The following is a 22,648-nucleotide window of genomic DNA, read 5'->3' as shown; positions in this document are numbered from 1 at the left end:
TGTGCAATGCTTTGTGGAATTTTTGAAGAATCTACAACGTGTTTTTTTCTGTCTCTGTTGAGGGTTGAAATTAAATCACTGCCAAATACAGCTGGAGCTAAGCAAGCATGCTATGCATCAAGGGCATGGAGAATCCTGAGGTAGCTGTTGGCAAAAAGAATGGATTGTCCTTGCTAGCTCACCTTGTTTCATAAAGTTGGAAACATTTTTGATGCTTGCTTGTTCAGGTTGCTAAGAATTTGTTTCCAGCTCTTTTTCATCAGAAGCCACAGCATTATAATCCTTTTCAGACCCATATTTTATCCATCTCTCACACACAAAGAGGGCAGGAAGACTTCCAAAATGATGCTTTTGTTTTCTTTGAGCTTTTTAAAAATCAACTGACAACTTGGAGAGTGAAACATGCAGATAAGTGTTAAATGCTAACACAGCAAGCTGCCTTACTAAATCAGAACAGACCCTTTGTCTATCTAATCCAGTGTTGTCTACTCTGGTAGCAACATTCTTGGTCTTATACAAGCAAAAGTCTTGCCCATTACCTGTCACTGACTGAGTTAGGGACTTCAGCATACACAGCACAGGCTGGACCTCTGAGTATAGTTCTTCTTTATAACAGACAATTCTATCCATTCCTTTGTCTTTTCAACTAGATGGACCCAGGAACTATGGGATTGTCTGAGGTCTTACATTGGGGAATATGCTATTGGTATACCTCTAAAATGTGACATGCTTTTGATCTAAGATTGATGTTGTAGACATGCGTGTAGGAGAAGAAAATATTGGACTAAACTTTCAGTTCTGAGACTGAAAGGGAGATTGTGGGCTCCCTTGTGCACTTATAATGGCATCTCCAACTTATCCTCCCCCAAAGAAGCTGATTTATTTTCCATGACATTTCATGTTATTTTCCACATTGCTTTCATAACACTGAAAAACAGATCGTGAATTATGTGGCCATAATTTGCAGCTAATCAAAATATTCTCTTGTCTGTGGAGAGTTTTGATTTTGTCTGCAGCTCTAATGGGTGAGCACAGCAGCTGCTTCCAGCAATGGACATGGTCCATAACCAGACTGGGACTTGGGTGTAAATTTGTATCTTGACTGGATACTAAATGGAGAAAAAAGTTCTTTCAAGATATATTTGGGTTAATTTAATACTCTCAATATGTTCCATAGACCGCCAGCAAAATTCAGAAACAATGTGTTAAACTAAATATTTTTGGCATATGATCAAATTTTGTGCTTTTTTTTCTTAATGCCTGCTGCGTTTGGGATTCAAACTCTCTTCTTCCCCCAGTTATTTCAGTTTTAAATCATAGCAGATTTCCCATACCTGAATATTCAACAGAATGAATGCTTAAATCATTTATACTATTTACAGATATTCCTATAGTAAAGTATTGATAACAAAAAGAAAAACTACTTGGAGCTGTTTAACAGTAAAGAAAGGTATAAATAAGATCAGGAGAAAAAAAATGGCTTAAATGGGGTGTTGGTCTTACCTGAACGCCTTTTCTCAGTACGGAGATGGAGTTTTGCTTAGGGAAAAAAAGAATGGCAGAATGATACCAAAGTAGGTACTAGATAAGTGGAAGGTATTTCATAAGCAGAAAAGATCCGATAGTCTGTATGTGAAGATAAGTGGCTATTTGGGCATATTGACTCCATTCTACAAAAGACTCCATTCTACATTCATAAACTGAATGTTTATGGCTGACTATAATTGAGTCCAAAATTTATGTTGTTAAGTGAGACATTTGTTAAGTGAGTTTTGCCCCATTTTACGACCTTTCCTGCCACAGTTGTTAAGTGAATCACTGCAGTTGATAAGTTAGTAACCTGGTTGATAAGCGAATCTTGTTTCCCTCATTGTCTTTGCTTGTCAGAAGGTAGCAAAAGATGGTCACATGACTTTGGGACACAGCAGTGGTCATAAGTATGAACCAGTTGCCAAGCATCTGAATTTTGATCTCATGACCATGGGGAGGCTGCAAAGGTTAATTATGAAAAATGGTCAAGTCACTTTTTTCAGTGCCGTTATAACTTTGAACGGTCACTAAATGAACTGTTGTAAGTCGAGGATTACCTGTATATGCGTATATAACAAATATGTAGGAAAAAATGGTTGGGTGACCGCTTTCATTCAATAGGCACAAATATGTTCTTCAGATGTGTTCATCCCTGATTTACAGAGTCAACCCTTCGTAGCACATCTCAATATAATCTGAACTGATTCAGGCTTAATTGTTGCAGGGGGATAAATGGAATGGTTTTTCTGTATAATTCAATGCAATAGTTTGCTATTTTGGGTCCTTGGTGCTCTCTGAGCTTGGTTGTTTTCTTGCTGATGTTTCCTTACTCAATTAGTTAACATTAATCCTGCTTGCTATTAGACAGCACAAGAAATGGCAAACAGAGAGATGAACAATTCAGAACTTCTCAGTTAAAGAAAATAAAAAGAATCCATGCTGGATAGGTTCAGGATTTTTTCCCCAAAATTCTGTAGCCCCAGACTTTAATTGCAGGTACTCAGAGGCATGGTTTATATAGTCATCATGGTTAATCATTGATAATCATGCTGTCTGTGATTTTGCCCAAATTATTTTTAAGTTATTTGAATCACTACATTTTGAACCTGATACGTGTGAAGTATATAAAATGCACACACACACACACGTAAACTGACACTGAATATGCCTGAGTATGTATGCTTTAGCATACATTTTACCAAACTTCTTGCATTTTCCCCATTCTTGTATTCAGTTTTTAGAGAAGCAGCAAGTGGTATGGAGAAAAGAGGAGCTTACTGAATAGCAAGTAATTCTTTGTGGTTTTCATGAATCTAATATATAGACCAAACAGCAGCAGAACTGAGACAGATGAGGAGGCAAATAATGAAAAACCCAGAATATAAGCTAGCGTAACCAAGGAACCTGCATATGCACACCTTCTATTGCTTCTCAGCTTTTGTCTAAGTTCAAGTATAGGTAGCCTTTGATTTAAAACCATTTGTTTAGTACTGAAGTTACAACGGCACTAAAAAAAGTGACTTACAACTGGCCTAGCATCCCCGTGGTCATGTGATAAAAATTCAGGTGCTTGGCAAATGACATGTATTTACAATAGTTGCATTATCCCGGGGCCATGTGATCACCATTTGTGAGCTTCTCAGCCATCTTCTGACAAGCAAAGTCAATGGGAGAAGCTGGATTTGCTTAAATGATGGGGTTATTTGCTTAACAACCAGGGCAAAAAAAAAAAAGTTGTAAAATTGGGTGTGAGTCACTTAATAACTACCTTGCTTAACAACAGAAATTCTGGTCTCAATTGTGGTCATAAGTAGAGGACTAGCTATATAGCATGTGCAAGTGAGTCATGAATATAGCTTCTCCTATCCTTATCCTCTATAACAGGCATGTCAAATTCGCGACGTCACGTGACGTTGCACAATGTATCAGGCCGATTTTGCCATTGCAAAAGTTGAAGTCCACAAGTCATAAAAGAGCCAAGGTCGCCTGGTATATACCCTGCTATTTCTCTCTCTGTTCATAATCTAAAAAGAAAATTAAGAATAATGGAAAAATCTAGCTTCTGAAAAAGTCAGTTTCATTTTGTCAGGGCTTGGGGGGCATATCCAGGAGATTAAAGTTGACTATTTTCTTTGTATAAAATCTTGCGTGCTCTTTGTCTCAAGAACCCTGTGTAAAAAGCAAAGGAAAGTCATGCTCCAATTATAGCAGTAAGTATAACTCAACAGCATTTGTTTTCAAGAAACACATGTGAAATAATGAAGGTTACCTGTAAGCATGGAGGTCAGAGGAGTAATAAAAACAATGTGATATAAAAACTACTTGTTAGAGAACAAAGGCTTAAAGAGACATTAGTGTTAAGGTCAGAGGAATATCGAGTCTTGATGAGTTTATAAAACTAAATGAGCTCATACGCTCTGCTGCATAGTTACCAATCAAAGCTTTAATATTACCATCTGTTCTCAATCTCTCTCTCTCTCCCTCTTTTTTTGTTCCCATTTAGGATTTAGTGTCTAGAAAGAAAGATAGTAAGGATTGCACCATGGCTCCAAGAAAAAGGAGTGGGCGAGGGATTTCTTTTATCTTCTGCTGCTTCCGAAGTAATGATCACCCAGAAATCACGTATCGGCTGCGGAATGACAGCAATTTCGCTCTGCAAACCATGGAGCCCGCATTACCCATGCCTCCGGTGGAGGAGCTGGATGTTATGTTTAGTGAGCTTGTGGTGAGTGACGGGATTATACTGTATTAAGTTGGTGGGGTTCAGAACTCAAAAATTGTCCCTGCTGGGAGGAGTGGTCCTAAAATGTTAGGGAAAAGGTAGTGATGGCCATCAAGAGTGCCTCAACTCATTCCAAGAAATTAAAATTTATCAGACGTTTGCAAGAACTGAGTTAATTTTTTCTTAATATTGGGCAAATTATTGTGAGAAACATAGCAAACTTTGTGACCTACTGTGTGGTAATTCAGGAAATATTGTGCCCTGGGTTAGGAAGACATGCACCAGTATGTGGTTGATAATTAACAATATTCTGTATTTTCCAGAAAACAAAACAGAAGGCATGCATTTTCCTATAAAAAATATAGCTGTTGCATGTTCCTGAGTGGGTTTGCACATTGAGTTAGATTGCAATCCTTTAAAATGTGATTTGTTCACTAGGACATAATTGGCTGCATCAATATATAAAAATAGGGCAAAAACCACTCTATAAATCACAGTGAGAAGATTTACACAACTAACCAAATCAGAACCAAAGAAATCACATTGGAAGATAATCATCAGACATGACTTCACACTGGTGGCTTTTGGCTGATATTTGAAATTGCTGAAGCAGTTAGACTGGATTCATACAGCAAGCCGAGGCATGGTAAGGTTAGCTTAGCTTATTAAATAAATTCAGCCATTGTGACTTCTGAATCATGATTTAGGACAGTGATGATGAACCTATGACACACGCGTCAAAGGTGGCATGCTACAACATTTTGAGTAACATGCTAGTGTTTACCAAGGAAGAATTATTCTTGAAAGCATGCATTGTTCTTGCATGATTTTTGGAGATGGCGAAGGCCACATGAAAATGGGGTGTGCTCTAGTGCAACCTCTGAAAATCGCACAAGAACAGGGTGCGCTTTCACCTGCTTTTCAAAGGTAGCAGAAGCAGAATAAGAGGATTTTTTAAAGCCACCTCAAGAACAAAGGCCTCCTATGGTCCGGAGCAGCCTCACGTGGGCAGCAGGGGCCTGCCAGCAGAAAGAGAATACCACCTCTTTCTAAGCTGTATATGGCAGAACTTGAGAATCACACAGGACGGGACTGTATTTTTTAAAAAATAAATTAAAATGTAAAGAACTGTTTCTCTTTTGTTTGGGGGAGGGGATGACACACCAGCAGAATCAAGGTGGGCATTTTCCAAATTTTTGACACACCAAATCCAAAAGATTCACCATCACTGGTTTAGAGCTTTGTGCCATAGGAAACTAACCAATTGTGTTCTGTTCAAGGAATCAGTTATATACACAATGGAAACAATGATTTGATATGACAGGTGAAACCAGTCATAGTAAGTGTCAAGAGTGGTTTAGCAATTTTTTCAGATAGCAGGAATAAGCCTAATAACAAAAAAAATGTGGCAGTCTCTGTGCCAGAGAGAGATAATACATTCAATGCATTTAAAACCATTCTATTAAAGAAAAATCTAGGAGTTTTACAAATGCTGCTATGCCAGTCTCCATACCAAATTTTGAGATGGTGCCAGTCCATCTCTAAATTAACTACCTGTTCTCAACCTCTTTGGAATGGCTTTTCCCCTCTCCCTTCCTTTTTCTTGTTTTGGTTCAGTGAAGGTTAACTTCATTTTTTTAAGCAAGTTGTTGGCATCATCATGTAATACCTATATTTTCTTTTCTCTTTAATTGGTGTAAGGCTCCAGTTGAGTGTTGCATTTCAACATTAGTTAAATGGCTTGGAAACTCCTACTTACTGGATAACAGAAAACGACCCACTATTAAAAAGGAGCAAAATATATCTTGGCAGCATTGTTATACCCACTGGTATTCTGTGATTCCTTGGCCTCTCTGGCAGGCAGGCAAGTTTATTTTGCTTATATAGGAATATATTTAATTGCCTTGGCTCAGACAGAAGAGAGGATTTGAACATGTTCAGAAACATTGCAAACCTCTTTGACAGACACTCTTAGTCAAACAAACTAACTTTGGTAACATTGAAAATTTGATAATATTAGGATAAGTTTCCCTTTGATATAGGGATTTAATATTTCCACTGGAGAGAACATTGAAAATTTCTGCTGGACTTCTTTTTAAATAGTTCTAGTTAATTTGGACTTTGTGTTAAGCATGTTCAGATTTTTAAAATAAGAAAAAAATGAAAGCAAAGATAGCCTTAGAGAAAAATTTCCTCTGCATTTGAACTCAATTGAAAGCACTTCTCACAAGTAATAAAAAATGCTAGCCACTTCAGGAAAGAAGCTTGAGTATAAAGTGAAAATATGTTTAGCAGGTTTGAATTATGAATTCCCCTCCCCATCAACATTCAAATGCATCTAAAGGTGGTCCTCATTTAGCGACTGCCTTGTTTAACCATGATTCATAGTTATGATGGTGATGAAAAAGTAACTTTTTGACCAAGCCTCACATTTATAATCTTCATAGGATTGTAAAGCAAAGAAAACTTGAAGTAAGATTATAAGCGCAGTCCTTGAGATCACTTGGCAACTCTTTGTTTAATGACCAAGTTACCAATCTCAATTTTAGTCACTAAAAAAAAGACTGCCTCTATTTTCAAACCAAGACTTGATAACTTTGTCATTTAGTAAGGGGACACAATAAGGATACATGAATAGAGTGACTATTACTTCAGAAATATTATTAAGCTTAAGCTGAAGTTTTATTTGTTATTAAGGCTAAGCTGAATTTTTAATTAAATCGAAATACTTAATATAGGAACTGACAGCCTAAATGCTGAGCAGGAATTGTATAACCCTTCAGAAAAAAAAGAACAGTAAGAAAACAGGAATGAAAATAAAGAACGAAAATAGGAATAAAGTTTCATCTCATTATCACAGTTATCAGCATTTCATCTCCTGCCGAATTCTCTTGTGTATTGTATAACACAGAGATCCTATATTAGCATTTTTTAGGAAACCCTGAGCTTTAAACAGATAGATAAAAACTTTAACTGGGAGACTTGTAATTCTTCCAAAACAGCCAAAAGAGAACTGCATATGTTAATATAGAATAACTAACTAGACAGTGTGTGGGAGGCAAAGAGGGAGAGAAAACTAGGATGGAAGATTGAATGGAATGCTTGAACATTAATTAGGAACATTGCACATTACAATATTTTCTTTTTTATCCTATCTTTGTTTATATAACTTTATAGCTTGCTCATTTCCCTGAAACCCAAGTGGGCATCTTTAGGTATGCAAGCAGCATGATGGTCCTGGATGACTCCTATCAACCTGAATGAGGACGATAAGGGTAGTATTAGTTATTATGGAGCCCAAAAGTGGTTTCATATATAAGCTCATATTGACTCTTTTTTCTCCTGAAAACTCAATTGCTTATAATATAGAAGTGATACACTTGATGCATACAAATTCTTGCGCTACCTTCCCAGGTATACTACATTTGATGAAGAATCAATTTATATTTGACCAAGTTCAAGAACACTCCTAACCCGGTATAATTTTAAAACTCTGAACATCAGAAAAAGGGTTGCAATTGGAATTATGAAATTGCGATCAGAGCACAAAACCGCAATGCATACAATAATTTGGAAACAGCCTAATTGTTCATGTATGGTTAGAAATTCAGAAAGAGCAGACATAGCCTATTACATCAAACTTTCCCTGGAAATAAGGGGGGAAATGGCTATAGTCACCCAAGCCTCAGACTCTAGGGAGCATCTACGCCAACTGTGGAAAGGTTCTGGAGCTGAGCCCACTTGGGATCCCTCCACTCCTTACCAGCCTCTGCTTCCCTAGAACCTTTCAGGTCCTTTTCTTTCATCCTTCCTCCCATTGTGACACCAAGTGAGAGGAGCAATCACAGCAGCAGCATCTGCAGCTACAGCATCTCATGACTAAGGAGTAGGAGAAAGGCACGGCAGGTGTGAGTTGGCTGGGCAAAGCATGGGAATGATCTGTTCTTGGCCAACAGTAGCTCTCTCTGGGAGTTCCCTGGCTCAGCTTGGCCACTCACTAATGAACACTGCTGCTGGCCCAGCAGAACTCGCTCCATCTTTCTAGCCAGCCCCAGTGAAAATGCAGGCTGAGCCAAGTGGACGAATATTCTTGGCTTGATCTGTGATGGTCTTCCCTGAAAAGTTGGCCTGGGAAAACTAGACAGTGATTCCTGCTCACTGTGGTGTCAGTGAGCTGGCCCAAACATGGGATTGATCTCTGCTTGGCTAGCAATAACACCTGTTGGGGTTGGCTGGCCAAATGGGAAATGTTTTACTACTACCTTCAGTCAGAAGCACTATTGGTGGGCAAATGGGGATCATTCTTTCACTTTGCATAGCAAGCCTGGCTGAAAGATCACCTGAGAGGATATAGCTGAAGTTCCTAGACAGATAACTCTTTATCCTTGGTAAAGGGGACCGTTTGTCTGAATGGCTCCTTATCTGTGCAAGTCAAGGTTTCTGTTGGCTGTTCTTATTACTTTTGCTTAAAACACATAGAGAGACAGGCACACACACACACACACATACACATGCATTAATTTTATGGACTCACTTGATCACGATGGGACATACATTTAAGGAAAGGTTCCCACCTTTACTTATGATGAGGTTAAAGGTTGGTATGTGTAGAATCTGTAAGCAATCCCACCCAGCACCATTTGCTAATTTTTTTTGCAAAACTAATACTGACTTCAGATCAGAATTACACTAAAGCATAAAGATGTATAAAATGTAATGAGTTCTTGTCCCATCTATTTATAAAACAGATGCTTAATAAAAGGCATGCACATTCAATCACCAAAAAACTTTATAATGAAAATATAAAATCATTCTGATTTCCAGTTGTGCTTCAAAAACTCAAGAAATCAGAACATCAGCACTGTATATCACACCACAAAAGTAATCATAAAATTCTTTTGCTTAATCTCATACTTTGTAATGAATGTACAAGTCAAGATCCATCTTGAACAATGGAGAATAGCACCTCCAGAGAGAGATACTCAAGAGCTTCACTTTCCCCACTCATTTGATAGTGATGTAACTCAATGCTTGGTGCAGAATTGTAGCTTTCATCCACTGCTTATTAACCTTTCTGGCTCTCAGAGCAAGCAGCTGCCCTATCTAAGTTCCTCCTGCAGACTTGCCAATGCAAGTCAAGTCCAAGCATGTCAATAAAAACTATATGTTCACAGGCAAAGCAATGTTCCTCTTGTACCAAACTGAATAGCTGCCATGACGGGCCATTAGGCTCTTTCTGACACTTGTAGACCCCAGACTCCCAGCAAGGGGGAGGCTGCCTCATCCCTGCCGTCTGTCAGGATTTGGTCTGCTCTTAGAGGAAGAATCTTTCACAAAAGGCAGCCAGGCTTGGCTTGGCCTTTGTTGCATTTCCCAGCTGCTCCATCTGGTTTAGGTTGCCTGGGCAACCTACAAGCCTTTTCCTGGTTTGGCATGGGGCCCGCCCTGTTGACATCCAGCATCTCCTATCCGATTAATGACATTGCCAGACTTAAAGTCAGAAATGGAAATGATGGGTGAGTATCAGAGGCAAAGCCATGACCTGAGCAAAACTGTCTGATCTCTGGGCAGTTGCCAAATGAATTTGGCAATGCTTGGTAGACCTGTGTTTGGAAGACCCTTTGCTCTTCTCTCTCATTCCCCCTTCCTCATTTCCTTGGATTGTTGCCCCACTTGGCTGAAGCTTTTGCTCCTGATTCATTTGTCCATGAAACAATGAGCGGGATTTACTTCTAGCCCAGTTAACTTCTTTTTTAGCTCTTTTTGGACATGCAAACAGCATCTTGTCTATAGCCTGATGGGGAGGGGTGTGTGAAATCAGTCTAATTTACTCCATTGCATCCAAGCTGAATTCCACCAACAAAAGAGCAAACTAGGGGGAGAAGATACCCAAAGCAGAGAACCTATTCTGTTTCAGTTTATTTTTCTGCTGCCATGACAAAATTCTGCATAATAAAATGCCCAGCTTTTTGCTCAGGTAGCAGGTTTCCAGGGAGGAAACCTGCTCTTTTTCTCCATTTTATGACCTTTTCTTCCACAGTTGTTAAGTGAATCACTGCAGTGCTTAAATTAGTAAAACAGTTGTTAAGTGAATCTGGCTTCCCCAGTGACTTTGCTTGTCCAAAGTTTGCAAAAAGTGATCACATGACCCCAGGACACTGCAATCGTCATAAATATAACCAGTTGCTAACCTTCTGAATTTTTATCATGTGACAATGCAGGTGCTGTAATGGTCATAAGTGTGAAAAAAAGTCATACAGTAAGGTTTTTTTTCAGTGCCATTGTAACTTTGAACACTAAATGGTTGTAAGTCAAAGACTACCTGTAAACCATTTCTACTAGGGATCTATTTGTTTCTTTTATTATTCTAAAATAGAAAGTATCTAAACTGAGAAACAAAAGGAAATGATGACTAGGAATAACTAAGCAGAAGCAATAATTTTGCCAGACATTGTTTTTGTTGATGCAGATGTAATGTTTGTCTCCATAAGCCTTTTAGACGATAATGGTATGAAGGCACTTAGCCCTATTTCCTCCCCCCCCAAAAAAAAACTTCAAGTGATGTCAGCTGTGTTTACTGCAACTCTATCTTCTCATAAATTAAATACCACATGAGATACATAATAAGGTTTCATTTTATCCTCCCAATTATTAAATTGATAGGACACCTCAGGGCTGTTTCACAGGGTATTGAGGTCTTTTTAAAAGTGTTATAAATGAACCAAATAGAAGAAGTCAAGAAAAATTCAGTTAACACCTTCTTTATTTGTGAGTAGCAAAAATTATTTTTTAAAATACTGCAAAGAAAAGTGTTGTATCTCTTATAGCAATTTTTAGAGGAATGTTAGCTGTTTTTTATGCAATTTTATCAGATAGAATTGCAGTTTGGTGGAATACCACCTCCTTTATTGCTGAACATCCCAGGATAACATTTACTAAATAAGCCACAAGGCCTGATCACGGCTTCTTAGCTCTCCTTGTAGAATGATGAGAAATCCCCAATTAATCTGTCTTGACTACCCAGGGAAAGGCAAGATATTAATAGAACCTGCAAATGTTTTAACTTATCTCAATCTTTTCAGATTCAACTGAGGCACCCATTTTTCTAAGACCAGTACATTCTTGGGGGTAAAGACAGATTTCAAACAGATTTAAAATGTGAAAGTGAAATTTCACGTTATAAGGGCTTATTTGCACTGCATTTTTCACAGTTACCCAAATATTTGATGTTTTTGGCCATAGATGGATAAGATCCTGCTTTAAATCCCAGTTCAGCAATAAAAGTCTGTTTGGAACAGTACTCTTCAGCGCAACCTACCTTATAAAATGATTGTGGAATTCAAGGCAAATCGTGTATAATAATAATAATAATAATAATAGTTATTATTATTATTAGTCAATTGCAAAAGGCGGCCTTACTAGGAACTGCTTCCATCCTGCGACGATATCTGTAATACCATCAAACATCCACATCTGCTTATCCCAGGTCCTGGGTAAGACTCGATAGGTAGACAAAATGCCAAATCCAGTCTGAACATCTGGCTGACTGTGCGATGATCAATAATAATAATAATAATAAGTTGGAAGGGACCTTGGAGGTCATCTAGTCCAACCTCCTGCTCAGGCAGGAAACCCTATACTATTTCGGACAAATGGCTGTCCAGTCTCTTCTTAAAAACTTCCAGTATTGGAGCATTCACCGCTTCCTTTGAACAGAAGTATAATTTGAATTAATGCACCCAGTTGTTCTTTGGTGATAAACTCTTAATTTTGATTCTTGATATTTAACATAAACTAAATATTCTTAACTTCCTCAATATTCTCTAATTAACTGAATTAATACATCTGTCCATATTGTGGTTTGAGTTTCACTAGCTAAGTCATAATTGGCTAGCTACATGCAATGCACTGAGCAATTCCTAAACAAACTATATGCTGATTTATGTTGCAATTTGAACTAATCCAGTGCCTGATTATATCAGTGTTTTGTCTCTCTTCTTGAAGAGTTTTTATCCTGTATAAGATACCCTGTATAAATGAACAGTGCAAAGAAATAGAAGAAAACAACAGAATAGGGAGGACCAGAGTTCTCCAGCACTGGAGATGGATAATCCACGCAGTGGGTTGAGACTGTATTCCTGGCCAATCAGATCAGTCAGCCAAAGTTGCCACGCCCCGTCTTGGACCATGATCCTTTAGTCTTGACTGATCTGGCCATGAGACATCTACAACTTTTGGCTCCTGGGCAGGTATAGTTCCTTTCCATTAGGGGGGATTTTTTTTTTCTAGTAGCTGAAATTGCTTAGTTTAAAAGCTAATTAGAGATAATTTAATTCAATTTAATTGATCACTCAAAAATTTCCTTGATAAATTGTAAGACTCAGGAAGTCAGATTCCTACAGGGGAAACCACCCCCACTTAAAAGGGGGAAATCCCTAATTCCCCTCCCTAACCCAAAAACCCCAGCCACCTTCCAGCAGCCGGCAGCCGCCTTAAACAAACGGGGAGGCTCGGGCAACCCCTCGCGTTTAAAACAAACAAACAAACAAACAAACAAAAAAAGACAGAAAGGCAGGCAGTTAGCAAGGGAAGTGGAGGACAAAGGGGACGCATGCTGGGAGGGAGATTGATTAAGGGAAACAGCTGGCGTGCGAAGGAGCAGTCTTTTCACTCCAGGCTGCTCAGGATTTTTTAAACGAGGCGCCATTGTCTGCACAGCTGGAAGCACGCGCAGCTCTTTGTTACAACCGCACGTGGCATAGGCAGCCTTGTTAACACATGCGCAGTAGTCTCCTGGCAGCAGCGGCCATATTTTTTGTCCAAACAGGGGAGTTAAAGTTCCTTGAGAAAGCTAGGTTCAGCCGCTGGAGTGAATTAATAGGCAAGCAGTACTGGGGTACTAAAGCATCTATTATTCATCCAGAGACATTCAAATCAGACACATAGCTACTGGTTCCAGGACTTGGTGTCTTCTACCTAAAGTAAATAAGAACCTTTCATAACTAACTGTGTTTAGTTGCCTTTGGCTCCTTCCAGACTTCGGGTCCCCCATTAGTGGCCCGTACGCCTCTGGATTTAGTGGTGGGTTCCAGGCATCCCCAGTCGCGTGCCTGTCCTTACCCACCATAGTCAAGCCGGGTTCCAGGCATTCCCATTAGCGTGCCTGTTCTTATCCGTGCACAGTGACTAACTCTGACAATTTTGCAGAGTCTGCTCCTGAGTTCCAGACGCCCCCAGTAGTGCGCCTGTCCTTACTCAAAGTTGGAGCTCTCCTACTACCTGGGTCCCCCCTATCGCGGCCCAGCGTTAGTGGAGAATGGAGGAAGCAATCATTCCCTCCACTGGAGCCCCGCCTTCATCCTCTGGAGCACCTGCTTCAGAGGATTCGGAATCCTCTGCAGCCCCTAGAAAGGCTGCAAGGAAGTCATCAAAGAAGGCTGACAAACAGGCAATCAGAAGACACCAAGCCCTAGAAAAAGAGTTCGACAGAGCCCAGAAAAGGGCCAGAATTGAAAATAGGCAGAATGGGGGAATAGGTCCTGATCTACCGCTGGGTCTCCCTTCATCCCCACGGGCCATTTGGTCATTAGGGAGCTCATCACAGTCCCAAACAGAGGGTGGGATAGGCGAATTCTCATCGCTCTCCCGATCCCCCTCCCCACGGAGGTTACAGGAAACCCCGAGGACCATGCTAACCACAGCACCTGCAGGGTCGCAGGCAATGGTCACTCCTCCTGCATTGACGGGGGATCTGCTAGCTACCCTAATAGCACAGGCAGTGGACCGTGCATTTGAGGCCAGGGCTCAAACTTCAAAAGCCAAGCCTCTAGGACTTAGAACGAGGCATCGGGAGGAAACGGAGGACCATCAGGACCTCTCCTCCGTCTCAGACTCGTCGGTCTCTGAGGAAGCTTACCTGGACCAGCCAGGTACGTCACAAGGGATTCAAATGTCTGAGGAGGAGGAGGACACCTCACCTCAAGGGCCGTCCTTCAGCGGCCTGTTTAACCCTTCTCTTTTTGTTACTATTCTGCGCAAGGCTGAGGCCACAGCCCATTTGGGGCATGGGACACCAGCGGAGCCTGTCACAGTTGACACGGAGGCTGAGCCGACGTTCGCCGAAAAGGTAACCACCCAACACCGCATACCTTGCCCGACCATGTTCCTAAACACAATAAGGAAACAGTGGGCAGCGCCAACCTCCCTACCGCTTCCTAGCAATGCGGAGAGGAAGCTATTCAACGTAGCAAGGGAGCTAGAGGGAACATTGGAGGTGCCGGTGGTGGACGAACCCATAGGTCCCCTGATATCGGACACGGCCATATCAGGAGATTTTGCTGAAGCTCTTAAAGCCGAGGACCGAAAGAGTGAGTCCAACTACAGGAGAACGCACCAGGCAATAGCTTGGGCTACCAGGGCGTCTACCTCCGCGTCCTTTTTCACCAGAGCCACACTTTGTTGGCTCCGTGAGTTACAGGGCCGGGTTCCCATGGAAGATATACGCACTCACCAGGAACTGAGCAAAATGGTAGCGGCCACGGAATATGCGTCGGACGCAACACTTTTAGCGACCAAGTTTTCAGCCAAGGCAATGGCGGCAAACAACACGAGCAGGCGCATCCTCTGGCTAAAGAACTGGCAGGCGGATACCAAATCCAAGTGGAAATTGGCTTCGGCTCCGTACCAAGGGGCAAAGCTGTTTGGTGAGGCACTAACGCCATACCTGACAGAGAACAAGGACAAGCGCAAGGTCCTTAAACACATGCTTAAAAGGCAGGACAAGAGACCCGGCTCCTGGGGAAGGAAACAATCCTTTCGTACGGAAGCCAGGGTCAACTACTTTCAAAATTCCCAACCCTTCCAAGCTAGACAGGATAGGGAAAGACAGGGGGACAGACAGAACACAAGACATAGGCAAACACAGGGAAGACGGCCCTTTCGGGGGAACAACCGCCCCTTCCGCCGTACCAGATGACTCCCGCCCAGACCTTCCCATAGGGGGCAGACTAGCAGGGTTTGCTCCCCAGTGGGAAGAGACCACCACGGACGTATGGGTCAGGAACACCATACGTCATGGTCTATCTCTAGAATTTCTCTCAAAGCCCCCGAACCGCTTCCGCCCGTGCCCCTGTCCCACAAACCCAACAAAGAGAAGGCTCATGAACGAGGCCGTTCAGCACCTTCTAAACATACGGGCCGTAGAGCCGGTGCCTATGAACCAGAGAGACCAGGGGTTTTATTCTATCCTCTTCGTGGTCCCAAAACCCTCGGGGGGTTGGAGAGCCGTTTTGGATTTGAAAAGGCTAAATTTCTACATAAAATACCGCAAATTCAAAATGCAGACACTACGCTCCATCCTTGGAAGCGTAAGGAAAGGGGATTTTCTGGCATCGATCGACCTCACGGAGGCATACTTGCACATCCCTATCTCTCTGGCTCACCGCCGCTTTCTACGGTTTGCCTACAGGGGGCACCATTTTCAATACAGGGCACTTCCATTCGGCCTGTCATCAGCGCCCAGGGTGTTCACCAAGATTCTGGCGGTTCTGGCAGCACAACTAAGAAACGTACCAGTCAGAGTCCAGTGCTACCTGGACGATATTCTAATCCAGTCATCGTCCGCCCAGCAGTCTCGGGCGGACCTAAAGTTAGTGATAAAAATGCTGCAGGACCACGGCTTCTCGGTGAACTTTCCAAAGAGCCATCTAACCCCAACTACGAGAATACTCCACCTGGGAGCGGTCATAGACACAAAGGAATGCAAGGTGTACCTATCACAGGAACGCCTCAGCAGCATAAAGAAAGCCGTAAAACAGGTAAGCCGCGGTCAGTCAGTGACGCTGGTCTGCCTCTCCCAGCTGCTAGGGAAGATGATATCGACCATAGCAATAGTTCCTTGGGCAAGGCTGCACTCAAGAGAACTGCAATGGTTCATGCTCCCGTTTCAGAGACAACAAATCAGTGCATCCCGGAAGAGGGTAGGCATACCTCTGAGAGTACGACACTCCCTCAGGTGGTGGCTATCTCCAGCTCTCCTCAGGGGGTCCCCCTTCAGGGAACCAGACAGAGTAGTAGTCACAACAGATGCGAGCTTATTCGGCTGGGGAGGCCACTTGGGGACCAAGTGGACACAGGGCCGCTGGTCAGCGGTGGATCTCCGACACAACATAAACTGGCTCGAGCTGCGGGCTATTCACCTAGCGTTAAGGCATTTTCACAGCAGCATAAAAGGCAGGCACGTACTGGTCCTGACGGACAACGTGACAGCCAAGGCCCACATAAACCGTCAGGGGGGCACACACTCTCGCTCGCTCTCGGCCGAGGCCCTCCTACTGGGGGCCTGGGCGGAACAAAATCTGGCCTCCATAAAGGCCGACCACATATCGGGGGAGGCAAACATCCAAGCAGATCTGTTGAGCAGATCAACAATAGATCACTCGGAGTGGCAACTACACCCGAGGATCTTCAGGGAGGTCTGTCACCGCTTCGGGCTTCCCCAGGTGGACCTTTTTGCCTCTCCTTCCAATGCCCACCTAACTCGCTTCTTCTCCCGATTCCCATCCAAGGGAGCAGAGCAGACGGACGCGTTACGGAGCCCATGGCCAAGGGGGCTCCTGTACGCGTTTCCACCCTTACCTCTCCTTCCGGCGGTAGTACGCAAGATTCTGCGGGAAAGGGCCGAGGTAATCCTTGTGGCCCCTTATTGGCCAAGGAGACCTTGGTTCGCAGACTTGAGGAGTCTCTCCCGCACGAATCCATGGCGGATTCCTCCGGAGAGGATCTCCCTCAAGCAGGGGGAGATCTCCCACCCAGAGCCACAATGGCTACAACTAGCCGTCTGGCTCTTGAACGGTCAATTTTAGCCAAGGGGGCTTGCTCACAGGGTGTAATTAGGGTCATACAGGCATCAAGGCGCCCCTCCACGAACCGTATCTACGAGGCCACGTGGAGAAGCTTCCAATCATGGTGCTCTAAACAGGAATTGTTACTCGAAGGGATCACAATTCCCAAGATCCTAGAATTTTTTCTAGATGGCCTAGAGAGGGACCTCTCGCCAAACACACTGCGCAGGCAAATTGCCGCCCTCTCAACTATACTTTCTGCCAGCCCCGGTGAATCCTTGGGCAAGCATCCCTTAATACGATCCTTCCTCAAGGGGGCTGCAAACATCAGACCGCCAACCGTGCACAGGTATCCATCGTGGGAACTACCACGAGTACTACAAGCTCTTACCAGAGCGCCCTTCGAACCACTCAAAACATGTGACATTCGCTATCTGACCCATAAGGTAGCATTCTTGGTAGCCATCACGTCAGCTCGGCGGATATCCGAGTTAGCTTCTCTCTCAATGAGGAAGGACCTGTGCCATTTTCACAGGGACAAGGTAGTCCTAAGAATAGACCCTTCATTCATTCCAAAGGTCAACTCCCTTTTTCACAGATCACAGGAAATAGTCCTACCAGACTTCTGTCCAAACCCAGCTCATCCCCTGGAACAACAATGGCACACCTTGGACGTACGCAGGGCACTAAGACATTACATTTCACGCACAGCGGAATTCCGACGCTCGGAAGCGCTTTTCATATCCTTCCACCCTGCTACTAGGGGCCGGAAGGTCTCGTCCTCTACCATCGGTAGGTGGATTAGGGCATGCATCACGGGGGCATACCAGGCGGAGTCCTTGCAAGTCCCCAAGCATATCACAGCCCATTCCACAAGGAGTGCTGCCACCTCAGCAGCATGGGCCATGCAGGCTTCTATTGAAGAGGTATGCAGGGCAGCCACTTGGACCTCGCCCTCTCCATTCATTCGTCATTACAAAATTGACAGGTACTCCTCTGCAGAGGCCTCCTTCGGTAGGAGGGTTCTCCAGCAGGTGCTAGACCAAAGTTGCACACGGGACCAGTCTATTCCCCAACCCAAGGGACAATAGGCTTTGGTATGTCCCACTGCGTGGATTATCCATCTCCAGTGCTGGAGAAGGGGCGTTGACTTACCTGAACGCCTTTTCTCAGCACGGAGATGGATAATCCACACCCACCCTTATAGACTAGAATAATAGGGTATATTTAGTGGAGCCAAAACGTCTTACTGTCAGTCAATGGCTGCGCTCGAGTCAAGACTAAAGGATCATGGTCCAAGACGGGGCGTGGCAACTTTGGCTGACTGATCTGATTGGCCAGGAATACAGTCTCAACCCACTGCGTGGATTATCCATCTCCGTGCTGAGAAAAGGCGTTCAGGTAAGTCAACGCCCCATCTCTTCAAGAAAATTGGAGATATGAAGGGAACGTTTCATGCAAAGATGGGCATGATAAAGGACCAAAATGGCAGGGACCTAACAGAGGCAGAAGAGATTAAGAAGAGATGGCAAAACTACACAGAAGAACTATACAAGAATGAGCTTAACATCCCAGATAACCACAATGAGATGGTCACTGACCTCGAACCAGACATCCTAGAATGTGAAGTGAAATGGGCCTTAGAAAATCTGAGCAACAACAAAGCTAGTGGAGGTGACAGTATTCCAGCTGAGCTATTCAAAATCTTAAAAGACGATGCAGTAAAAGTGCTACACTCAATTTGCCAGCAAATTTGGAAAACTCAACAGTGGCCACAGGATTGGAAAAGGTCAGTTTACATTCCAATTCCAAAGAAAGGCAATGCCAAAGAATGTTCAAACTATCGCACCATTGCACTCATTTCACATGCTAGTAAAGTTATGCTTAAAATCCTACAAGCTAGACTCCAGCAGTATGTGGATCGAGAACTACCAGAAGTACAGGCAGGATTTCGAAGAGGCAGAGGAACTAGAGATCAAATTGCCAACATACGCTGGATCATGGAGAAAGCTAGGGAGTTCCAGAAAAACATCTACTTCTGCTTCATTGACTATGCAAAAGCCTTTGATTGTGTGGATCACAACAAATTGTGGCAAGTTCTTAAAGAGATGGGAGTACCAGACCATCTCATTTGTCTCTTGAGAAACCTATATGCGGGTCAAGAAGCAACAGTGAGAACTGGACACGGAACCACTGATTAGTTCAAAATTGGAAAAGGAGTCCGGCAAGGCTGTATACTGTCGCCCTGCCTATTTAACTTATATGCAGAGCACATCATGAGAAAGGCAGGGCTAGATGAATCAAAAGTTGGAATTAAGATTGCCGGGAGATATATCAACAACCTAAGATATGCAGATGATACCACTCTAATGGCAGAAAGTGAAGAGGAACTAAAGAGCCTCTTGATGCGGGTGAAGAAGGAGAGTGCAAAAGTTGGCTTTAAGAAAACCAAAATCATGGCATCCGGCCGTCTCAATTCCTGGCAAATAGATGGGGAAGAAATGGAGGTAGTGACAGATTTTATTTTTCTGGGCTCAAAGATCACCTCAGATGGGGACTGCAGCCAAGAAATTAAAAGACACTTGCTCCTTGGGAGGAAAGCTATGGCAAATCTAGACAGCATACTAAAAAGCAGAAACATCACCCTGCCAACAAAAGTGCGTATAATCCAGGCCATGGCTTTCCCAGTTGCAATGTATGGCTGTGGAAGTTGGACCATAAGAAAGGCTGAGCGACAAAGAATTGAGGCCTTTGAACTATGGTGCTGGAGAAGACTCCTGCGAGTCCCTTGGACTGCAAGGTGTTCAAACCGGTCAGTCCTAGAAGAGATCAACCCCGACTGTTCTTTAGAAGGCCAGATCCTGAAGTTGAAACTCAAATACTTTGGCCACCTAATGAGAAGGAAGGACTCACTGGAGAAGGGCCTAATGCTGGGAAAGATTGAAGGCAATAGAAGAAGGGGACGACAGAGAATGAGATGGCTGGATGGAGTCACTGAAGCAGTAGGTGTGAACTTAAATGGACTCCAGAAGATGGTAGAGGACAGGAAGACCTGGAGGAACGTTGTCCATGGGGTCGCGATGGGTCGGACACAACTTCGCAATTAACAACAACAACAACAACATAAGATAGTGATCCCAGGCTTAAGAAATAATGTTCCCCATGGATCTGGAATATTTTAGTTCTTGGTATCACACTCACTTACCTTCACTTTATTTTTTAAAATTAGCCTACATGTCTACACATGTCAGTTAATTACTTCTTGCATATTGATGAGTTGCAGATCCAAGAGTCTGTTTTCTTCTATTTCATGAAAGCTTTCTTGTCATCCAGAGATGATTTCTCTTTGCCACAGGTGACTAGAAAAATATCTTTGTACAAACACAACCAATTTTTTTCCCTGTCTGTCTGGTTTTCCCTACCAGTTTGAGAAATTTACAAGGCACTCCTGGCCTGTATAGGTAGTCCTTGACTTATGACCACAATTGAGCCCAGAATTTATGTTGCTAAGTACAAAATTTGTTAAATTTTGTCCCATTTTACGATTTTTCTTGCCACATTTGTTAAGTGATTCACTGCAGTTGTTAAATTAGTAACGTGGTTGTTAAATTAATCTGGCTTCCCCATTGACTTTGCTTGTCAGAAGGTCGCAAAAGCTGATCACATGACCACCACCACCTGGGACACTGCAACTGTCATAAATACAACCCAATTGTCAAGCGTCCGAAAGTAAAACACGTGATCCTGGGCATGCTGCAACGATCATAAGTGTGAAAAATAGTCATAAGTCCCTTTTTTCAGTGCCATTGTAACTTCGAACGGTCACTAAATGAACTGTTGTAAGTCAAGGACTACCTGCACTTATTTATGTTGCTTACTAGATACAAGAGATTCATCTAGCTCCAGTTTGGTCATGTAAAACCCATTTAGGGTTGATTCTGTTGCTGTTTTTTAAAAACAGCCAATCATGTTTATGCTGTGTTTGCACAATGCTTATTGATGTGGGAAGATGATACATAAACAATTCCATGGAATTAATGTGCAGTCTTTTTTTATATCTTTCATTTTTGCCTCATCTTGTGAGGAACTGCCACAACAAAGTTTTCTGTGCTGTGGTCACTCAGTTAGCATCACTATGGGAGAGGTTCTTAATGCATCTTTAAGAAGTGGTTGGTTTCTGCCACTTCACAAACTGATTTTGATTATCTGCCAGCTTTACTTACATCAGCAGTATTGGGCTCCTCAAAGAGTATAATTAACTTCTGAGAAAAAATACAAAGGTGAAGAGGGATGGGCAAAAATTAAAAAAAAGAAACACATAAAAGCTTTGGATAAAACAGAAATCCCAAAACTGGTTGGAAACAGTGGTTTACTTTTTGTGAAACCATCTTTTTCTTTTTTCTTTCAATTCTAACATTGAAGTCATTTGAACAGTGATACTGTGAGCAAGCATGCTTCTAATTAGAGACTCATTACCTAGGAATGATCAATCAGGAGCGGGATTCTCCATTAAATCATATGTTTCGTGTCCATATATAGCACAATGAGGTTACATTTTAAGAAAGGCTGCAGATAATTTTATATTTTATTGTAATGAACATGCATTCACTTGACAAGGAGACCCCCAGTCGCCCAAAGTAATTCAAACTAATTGAGTTAAAAAATGTTTCCTTCTCTCATCCCTTCTATTTTTTATTTCTATATTCCAAATTACAGAATAAAGGTAGTATCAGTATCACTAAGTGGAAAAATAATCTCATACTTCCATAGGAAAGTAAGTTAGTCAATGCTGCTCAATAACCATATTGCTGAAATAAAGTGTTTTTCACATTTGAATGCAAGGCTGGATCGAAAATCTTAAGATTTGTGGAAATATTTATCCCCTTTCTGTGCTATAGTTTGTTTTATGGTTGCCTCATTGCTATGTTAGTTCAACTTTCTCCTTTCTACAATCAAGGCCAGGAATCTTTGTTGACTTTTCGGATGATCCTGTAGATTGCATTAAAAAAAGAAGAAGAAACAAATCTTATTTTTCCATCTAATTTATTTTACTTCTCTTTATTTTTATGCCGTTCTGCACAAATTCAGTTTTTCCTCCTGATTCTGGACAGCTTTGTAAGAAGGTTAGGCAGCCAAGGAATTCTAGAATGAATGCCTAAAACTTCTTGAGTTTGTTCCAGTGTAAGCTGAAAAACTAAATGTGGAAGTGAATTTCCTGAACCTTGAAAGTTAATAATTTCCTGACTTCTGGGGCTAAAAGTATGACAGGAAGATCTAATAGCCTATATTTAAAACATACCAGTTTCTCATAATGGAAAAATTGGCAAATAGGAATATTACAATCTATAATTGTAGGAGCAAGGTATGTCAATTGTGTGTAGACTGAATGCAGCCACCAATCTGGGATAATCGTTTTTGCTTTATTCTTCAAAATGGTAACCACAATTTCTCCAGAACTGCAAAGGACTGAAATTATTCAGGATCAAAAACACTCTTCTGAAATAATTGAATCTATGGCAAGACTAATTTAGAAATTCTTGCTAGAATAATTAAG

The 22,648-nt window shown here is 42.2% G+C and overlaps 1 protein-coding gene across 6 annotated transcripts in view; it reads left to right on the top strand.

The window, feature by feature from the left end:
• Positions 1-22,648, top strand: part of DAAM1 (dishevelled associated activator of morphogenesis 1) — a 195,181-nt gene that overhangs the window by 72,491 nt on the left and 100,042 nt on the right. For 4 of the 6 annotated variants that reach the window (XM_039319563.1, XM_039319564.1, XM_039319562.1 and 1 more), the window contains one exon: positions 4,034-4,255. In XM_039319563.1, coding sequence (XP_039175497.1) covers positions 4,073-4,255 — 183 coding nt within the window. In that variant the 5' untranslated portion in view covers positions 4,034-4,072. Of the gene's footprint in view, positions 1-4,033; positions 4,256-22,648 lie in introns of those variants that run through there. The other 2 variants (XM_039319566.1, XM_039319567.1) reach the window with 1 other exon arrangement.

Source organism: Crotalus tigris, unplaced genomic scaffold (genome assembly GCF_016545835.1).
Source record: "Crotalus tigris isolate CLP2741 ecotype Arizona unplaced genomic scaffold, ASM1654583v1 scf7180000023598.3388751, whole genome shotgun sequence".
NCBI lineage: Eukaryota > Metazoa > Chordata > Lepidosauria > Squamata > Viperidae > Crotalus > Crotalus tigris.
This window is presented reverse-complemented; position numbering and strand designations above follow the sequence as displayed.